Source organism: Vidua chalybeata, chromosome 14 (assembly GCF_026979565.1).
Source record: "Vidua chalybeata isolate OUT-0048 chromosome 14, bVidCha1 merged haplotype, whole genome shotgun sequence".
NCBI lineage: Eukaryota > Metazoa > Chordata > Aves > Passeriformes > Viduidae > Vidua > Vidua chalybeata.
In genome coordinates this window covers 7,450,756-7,458,956 of record NC_071543.1, presented here as the reverse complement: position 1 = coordinate 7,458,956, position 8,201 = coordinate 7,450,756, and the positions used below count along the sequence as shown (strand labels likewise).

The window sequence follows — 8,201 nt, the reverse complement described above, 5'->3', positions numbered from 1 at the left end:
CCCATCTACTCTCCACCAAGCAAGCACCAACCACTAGAGCCAGCACAGGGAAGGAATTCAGGGGTAGTGTGGGGTTCTAGAGTTTCCCCAACTCATGCTGTTCCCATGCTAAGGAAAAACAAGGTGATAGTCACCAGTTAGAGACCCAATTACCTTTCAAGTGCCACAAAAACATCCCCAGCTTGGATTTGGAAAGAAGGCAAGACTTTGACACAACCAGCTGGTGACCACGGGGGAAAGAGACCTGTCACTCCCCCAACCCACCCTCAAAGCCCCCAGTTCCTACTGAAACTTGTGTCATTAGAGAAAGGACAGAGACCAAGTACCTGCGCCACGCTCCTACTTCAGCAGGGAGTTAGACATAGGCGCCTGGCTCCTGCCACGAAACAAGAGGCTAGAAAAAACCACAAGTCTGAAACAGTTTAACACAGGACAAAAAAGGCACATTTTAATATGTACAGCAATGCATTTGGGCTATAAATTTACCCAACACAACTGAAAAAAATCCAAACTATGCTTTTATACTTATTCCATGGTGTCAGCCTCATTCCTAGCCACCTACCTTTCTCTGCATCTCTGAATGCTGCTATATACACACACAAACAAACAATTACGTCATGAATGTTCATTTAGGCTCCCAAGTTCAAGTAATAAAGTTCAAACTTGCATAGCATCTTATGCCACTCAGCCATAAACAGTTACGATTGCATATTAGCTGGAGCAGCCATCTCTTTCAATTCAGCCAGTTTTGGCTGGCCACCATTTTTTTAATTTTTTTTTTTTTTTTTAATCCTTGAGTCAGAATGTTTCCTAAGTCACCAGCCCTGAGGGATGCCACAGACTTCAAAATGAACCTCTTGCTGTTGTTAAGATCCTCTTAAACCAGAAATTTAGAGTGTTGTCAAGAACAGTTTTAAAAATGTAATACTGTTTATTTTGCTTCAAAAACATTTCAGCATTCTAAACATACAAAAAAAACAGAACGTTGCAAATTTGTTTAAGTACAGAGTGTTTTTGAACTTCAGTTGCTGCACTGGCTCTTCACTTAGTTGACGATGAAGAGATGTCTACAGTTTCAGTTTAAAAACTACCGCACTTAACTAAAAAAACCCATACACTTCTCATGCCAGCTGAACCCCCTTCCACAACTAAGAATGGCAGCAGAATGCTATTTCACTATATACAGAAAGACAACTTTAAGCTAAATGGACGCCCACTGTAGTGTAAATAGATCTACCCTCACAGTGCATGCTTTGGGCCATGGCACCTCGGGGAACGTACAGCCTTTCCAAGTAATCACTGCTCCTCTAAGGCATCATCACTCTAAGCATGTACCACAAGAATCTGTCTAGTTTTTACAAACTATAGATATGTACAGTTTATAACCCAGGATTTTCTAGCCAATAACCATATAGTAACACCACCTTACAAATTAAAAAAATGCTTGAAACATTTTTAAATGCTTTGTTACACCAACAGCAAAGTGCACAGAGTTAGGAGAACACTAGAGCGCCTTTTCATTTTAAAAATGTTTGGAAATATGTACAACTTTGATACAGTTTCAGGGTGCTCACTACACCCATGGCCACTTCATGTAAACCAGTTACAATTTCTAGAGCACTTTTAGAAACTACAACGCGATCGGAATCCAATTTTTTTTTTAATTAAGCCTAATAAGGGCAAGAGACACCATCTCAAATAAGAGGTGCTTCATTTATGGTGTTTCCCCTACTCTATGGTATTCACATGGAGACAAGTATTGTACAGTTTTATTCATCATCATCATCTTCATCCTCCTCTTCTTCATCCTCCTCCTCCTCTTCGTCTTCTTCCTCTACCTTTTTCCGAGCAGCTTTGGTTGCTGCTCCCTTTGCGCCATCAAACTTTCCTTTAGACTTGTAGTCTGCAACATCCTGCAAAGTCAAGGGGATGTCTTAATTTGCTCTAAGCAGCAAACACACACAGCATTTGTACAGCAGCGGGCGTTAAGGTAAAGGGACTGGCCTTCCCTGGCTGCACCCCCAAGGGGACACAGCCAGCACGGGAGCACACAGCTGTGCAGACACCTCAGCATGCCCATGAGTCATGGAGGTCTGGAACCCTGCATTCATGGCTATTTCTTTGAGGAGGAGAAGAGAACCCAGCCTCTCAAAGTTTCCTGATAATGGGACAGAGCTCCAGTAACAGCACTGCAGACCCTTTTTGAAGCAACACGAGCAGCCCCTGCTGCACATCACTGGGCAAAGCTCTCCCTCCTTGCTGAAATCTGCCTGTGGATCTCTATCCTGCTCTGCACCAACCTGAGCAAAGCTTGGCTCTAACTATGCTGGGGCCAACTGAGCTGGGCCTATGTTACAAAAGCACATCAACAAAAGAGCTGGTACAGAGGAGGCACGAGTGACAACTCTCCTTACCTTCTCGTACTTCTCCTTCAGTTTAGCTGCCTTATTATTGTAAGGCTGCTTTTCACCATCACTGAGGTTGTTCCACATTTCGCCCAATTTCTTCGCTACATCCCCAATAGATATGCCAGGGTTTGTGGACTTGATCTTGGGACGAAACTCTGAACAGAAGAGGAAGAAGCCAGACCTCGGGAAGAAATACCAGAGGACAGTCAGCATTTGCAGCAGCACACGCAGGGAGCACCCCTTCCTCCCCCACAACACTGACACATGCATGAGCACAAAGAGAAGAAACTTTTTTTTAATTTACAAATTCAAACACAAGCTTAAACGTGTTTTGATTTTACTGAGGCCCAGACCTGCAGCCTCCTTCACTCAATGCTCTTTTTTAATTAAGCATTCTGCATCCCCTCACCCAAGTCCATCTTAGATACGCAAGTCTCACTGTGACTCAGCCACTTGTGTTTTCCATCACTATGAGTTTGAGTACCAAGTATTGACAATTTGTGTCAGCGGCCCACATGCTGCCTAGAAGGTTTATGAGACAGTATCACTACCAGTCCTGCTACACCAACACTGTGTCCCCCATCTACCTCCTTCCTGGAAACCCATGTTACATACAGGGTGTGAAAATGAACCAGAACACTTATGCATTTAATGTCTCAAAGTTACTTACGGTGGTCGTTTTGGAGCATTGGGGTCCTTCTTCTTCTTGCCACCCTTAGCTGGTCCATAGTCCTTCATTTCTCTATCATATCGTACCTTATCAGCCTTTGCCATTTCATCAAATTTAGCCTTTTCCTTGCTTGACATGGTCTAAAAAACCAAAACATGAGACACCAAACTTGTGATTACCCAACTGTTCAATAGCTGGCAAACTTTATGTAAACAAGCCAACACATATCAACTCAATACGAGAGTTTCAGAATTTGTTTGTTTTCTAACTGGACTGTCCTGTACGGGAAATCACAGCCACCACCGATATACTCAGCAACAGAAATGAGACAAGCATAGTCAGAGTCCTCCTTTGGACACACACTTGGAAAGAAGTAGCTGCTGAAGGGCATTACTTGGGAATCAAAAAATGCCAGACTCCAGGAGAAGTGTCTAAATGCACAGATACACAAGGCTAAAACGTTCAGTATTGCTACTGGCTTCAGCAGCACCTGACCAATGGCCAGGTCAGCTTGCCAAGAACAGCACATAGACCAAAACAGCACCGGCTCCCTTCATGTTCAGACACACACACATCATCCTAGCAGATACTATAAGAGGTTATCCCTTCAGGAAGTCACAAATTAAGGTACCTTCCACCTCTCTGAGCACTTCTTGGAAAACTCTGCAAAGTTGACTGGAACCTCTGGGTTCTTTTTCTTATGTTCCTCACGGCACGTCTGCACAAAGAAGGCATAGGCAGACATCTTGCCCTTGGGCTTCTTCGGATCACCTTTAGCCATCTTGACTCTGTAGGGACAGAGGAAAAAATAACAAATGAATGATATATAGATGAATGCACACACATATGGTAGGCATATATTTATATACACATACACCCCCTCATCCTCTTCTGACATGATGTCCCATCAGAAACACACCCCTTTCTTTCCCCCGACACCTCTTACCATCCCCAATACAGAGACTTAAATTATTCTCCCTTGATACTTGGGTTGCAGACAAGCCAAGAGAAACCAGTCACTGGATTTAAGTGTTACATTAATATATATTTACATCATGTCCAAAGACTGGAGACAGACTATTAAATATACATACTTCTGCCTATTAAGCGTTATATATGAACTAATATAAAGTATCTGTTTTAGTTGGCTACCACACTGGGGCTGGAGCGGCATGCACAGTGCCAGGCAGCGACTTATCCCTTCAGGAGCTGGAGTCTATGTCTTAGCAGCTGCTGCCCAGGTAAGCAGGCAGGACAAATTAGTTGCCCCGAAAAAGTGCAATAACCTTTTATATATAAAAAGGGCACAAATACAGGCTGACTTTAACCACAATAAGACCCGTGGAGCTCTGCGAGGTGAGTTGTGCTTGCTCTTGCTCCACCAAGTGACACATGTTTGAGGCATAGTGGTCAGTGCAAAGATGCAATCGGCAAGTTACCGAAACCATGGTGCTAACTTTTGGGCTCCATTTATTTTCCTGCTTCCGTATGAAATTTTCCCCGCTTAATTAAAAAAAAAAAAATCATAAGCCCGCAACAGTATTTTCTATTTACAGCTTCTAAGTCCCTTGAAAATTTAATTTTTATTAGCACAGCGTTAATATTTAATTGTGCCCATTAACCCGCCAGGTGCAGCAAAAGTGGCCGTGAGCCGCCCTGCCCGGTCCGGCCGCTGCCGGGACAGCGCTGCCCCCGCGGGGGCGGAAAACGCGCGGTACCGGGGGTCGGGGCACGGAGCCGGCCCCGCTCCGAAGTTGGGGGCGAGCGGCCCGCGGCGGCCGGTCCGGTCCAGCCCAGCCCGGTCCCGCTCCAGCCCAGCCCGGTCCCGCTCCGCGCCCCTCCCGCATCTGCGCCCCCCCAAGGTCACAGCGGCGGCCGCGCTCCGCGGCGCGGGCACCTGCGGCGGGGCCGGGGCCGGCGGGGGCAGCGGCGGCTCCGCCAGACGCCAATAATTCATCTTCCATTTTGTGAAACGCCTCCTGATGAAAGAAAGTGCCCCTGAAATGCGGCGGGGCGGCGGGCGGGGGGCGCCGGGGGGCCGGGCGGCGGCCGGGGGCGCGGGGCGCCGGGCCGGCCCCGGGCGGCCGGGGCAAGCGGCAGCGGGAGCGGCGGCGGCCGCGCTCCGCGCCCAGGGCCGGCCCCGCTCGCTAAGATGGCTTCTCCCGGCGCCGCCGCCGCCGCGCCGCCGAACAAAGCCGCGTTCCCCCTCCGCCGCGCTCGGCCCCCCGCGCCCGCCGCCCCCGGCAGCCAGCCCCGCCAAAACGCCGCCCCCGCCGCCAAGGGGCTCCCCGCTGGCCCCCCGGCGGGCGGCGGGGGCGTCGGGGCCGGGGCGCGGGCGGGAGCCCCCCCCCCCGGCCCCTGCCTAGCGCAGCGCTCTCTAACAAAGGCTCCCGTGCAGCCATTACCGCCGCCGCTACGCTCCTCCGCGCTGCCAGAAAAAGAGTGCGGGGAGCCCCGGGGCGGGCCCCCAGCGCCCGTCCGAGGACACGGGAAGGTGGGGGGAGAGGAGCCGGGGCGAAAGCGAAAGGTTTGAGCCCCCGACGGGGCACCGGGAAAGAGATTTTCCTCGCCGCGATCCCCCTCCCCATCCCTGTGCCGCTCACACGTCTTTCTTCCCTTCGCCGGGGCTCTCCAGCGCCAGCCATATTAATGCCCACAGCACGGGCGGCGCGGCGCGGGGAAAAGGCGATGCGGGGCCCCGCCGCGGGCGCAGCCCCACCAGAGACACCTTCTCGGGCAGGGGAAGAGCGGCGGAGGCAGAAGCGAAGGGATCGGGGGAGTTTGGAGGTGACGGCGGCGAGAAAAAAACTGCTTGGCCGGGACCGCCGGGCGCAGCGCGCAGGGTTTATCCCTGTCAGATGCTAAAGCGACAGCCATATTAATGCAGAATAAACAGCGGGCACGGCACTGCGCACGGCCGACAACTTTCCCACCGCCACCAGCCCCACCGAGCCCACCCTGGGAAAGGGGTACATAAAAGCCGAGGGCGCCGCGCGTTTTGCCGTGCGACATTAGGAGGCGGCAGAGAAAAATCCCTGCCCATGCGGGGGAGAAGAGGAGTTAGTCCCGGTGTAGTTGCTGCACCAGCCATATTACTCTCGGCGGCACGGGAGCCCAGCGCGGAGCTACGGGGCTGCACCGGGGGCAGGTGGTCCCTCGGCGGCGGGGGGAGCTCCCGGCGGGGCAGGGCAGGACGACGGGGGACAAACGCTGCGCCTCGCCCGCTGCCCACCGCCCCGCCAGCTGCGCACAGCATCTGCCCTGGCACCGCCGATCCCCGCGAGAGGGGCGAAACAAAGTTTTGGGTGAATTTCCTGATTTTTTTCTAATTAAAAAAAAAAAAATCAAAAACTCAGAGGAAGGAAGAAACGGAACGCAACGTTAAAAAAAAAAAAAAAAAAAGCGGAAAAAAAAAAAAAAAAGCATGCCGGGGCAAGCAGGACAGAGGGACGAAGGCGCGGGGGCAGAGCGGGGAGGGGGCAGCCGCCCCCCGAAAAGTTGCGGCGGGGCTGCACGTACCTGTATTGTTCGCGGTAGTGTGGACAGGAGCGGAGCGCAGGGCACGACGCGGGGCTCGGCGCGGCTCAGCCTCGCGTTGGCTGCCTACGAGAGCGGCCTGATTGGCTGCGGGGCTCTGCCGTTTAAAACAACCTCCTCGCCCGCTCATTGGCGCGGCGCCTCATGAATATTAAGCGCGGCCGCGCGGCGGTTGGCCGGCGCGGGTGAGGTCATTCATTCAAAAAGAGCGCCCGCCGGGGGGACCGGGCAGCGCGGCGGGCGCGCGCCCCGCGGAGCCCCCGCCACGTGCGGCGGAGCGGGACCCGCGGGAGCGGGCACCGAGCGGCACCGAGCGGCACCGGCCCCGCCGCAGAGCCGGCCCCGCCGCAGAGCCGGCCCCGCTGCCAGCGCCGCGGGACGAGGGGCAGCCCCGGCAGCGTTCCGGGAGGGGCGGGCGGGACCCCCCGGCCGACAATAGCCCGTTATTGCTGCTTTCTGCCCTAAAACCGTAAGGGGCGGTTCCAGTTGCAGTGCACTGTTTGAGAAGCCGGCTACTACTGCGCGTAGTGGAACCGAGCCCAAAATAAACTCTGCTGACAGTCCCAACACACAAGGGGTGGAGAAGGAACTACAGAGCAAGAAACTGCGTGTTTGTGTGGGGAGGAACAGAGCTTTACCCACTCGTTCATCCATAAAGAATCCATTTGAATTACTAGTTCTTACACACTTCTACAGTTTGTTTGGTATTAACTTTCCAGGATTTGCTTGTTATTAAAGAGGCTGTTTGCATACAAGGAAATCTGTTAAGTGTGTACTGCTGACTGAAACCAGCTCAGTGTGACTCTAGGGCTCCTTTGGCTCTCTGGAAAGAGCTGTTTCCTATAGGGCAGCTGCCAAATGGTTAAACTGGTATTCGTGGCTGACCACAATTGTTGGTTGGCTCGGAAAAAAGAGCTGTTATTTTTAAGGATGGAGCAGTAAGACTCAGAAACCACCCCATACTGTTATGGGTTGTTCATAACTGCCACCCTGTTATGATAGGCAGAAGAAACAGTTGCCCTCTTTAAGGAACAGATAGTGAAAAGAAGCCTCCACCCTGGGTTGAGGCGCTGTCAGGCAGCAGGGTTTACCAGATACCGCCCTGTGGAAGCGCTTGTGGCTATAACAACATATGGTCACAGGTTGCCTTTGCCGGAAGAGATCAAAACAACACGACTGATGAGAACAGAAGAGTGCCAGCCTCCTGCTGACAGATCCATTGGGAAGCATGCAGAATTTCACCCAGGACTTTAGCCAAAGTCCTGCCTGGATTTCTCCCTTAGGGTACGTCTCTAGCAAGCACCCAATCCAATTGTTGGCCCGTGTACATTATATGCTTATAGAAACCTTACAGCCACATCCTTGGGCTTTTCAAAGCACATATGATAAAATCAGTCTTACTAGCCTCTTGCCCTATTTCTACTTTCTCAAACCAAAAGTATAAAACAAGGGGTTCGTTTATAAACATTAATGAGGTTACCTGAGGGACTGTATTCTGTAGCATCATCATAAAATAAGACAAGCAATACTACTGCAGGATAATCTCTTTGTAGCTGACAAACATCCCTTTCACCTATTTTTAGGGA

At 51.6% G+C, this 8,201-nt stretch overlaps 1 protein-coding gene across 1 annotated transcript; it reads right to left on the bottom strand.

Moving 5' to 3' along the window:
- Positions 1 to 421: 421 nt before the first annotated feature.
- Positions 422 to 6,706, bottom strand: HMGB3 (high mobility group box 3). Its single transcript, XM_053956099.1, has 5 exons — positions 6,598 to 6,706; positions 3,710 to 3,866; positions 3,079 to 3,218; positions 2,415 to 2,589; positions 422 to 1,913 (listed from the first exon to the last, which is right to left on the bottom strand). The coding sequence occupies exons 2-5, from the start codon at positions 3,857 to 3,859 to the stop codon at positions 1,770 to 1,772; spliced, it is 609 nt and encodes a 202-aa protein (XP_053812074.1). The 5' UTR covers positions 3,860 to 3,866; positions 6,598 to 6,706; the 3' UTR covers positions 422 to 1,769.
- Positions 6,707 to 8,201: the final 1,495 nt, after the last annotated feature.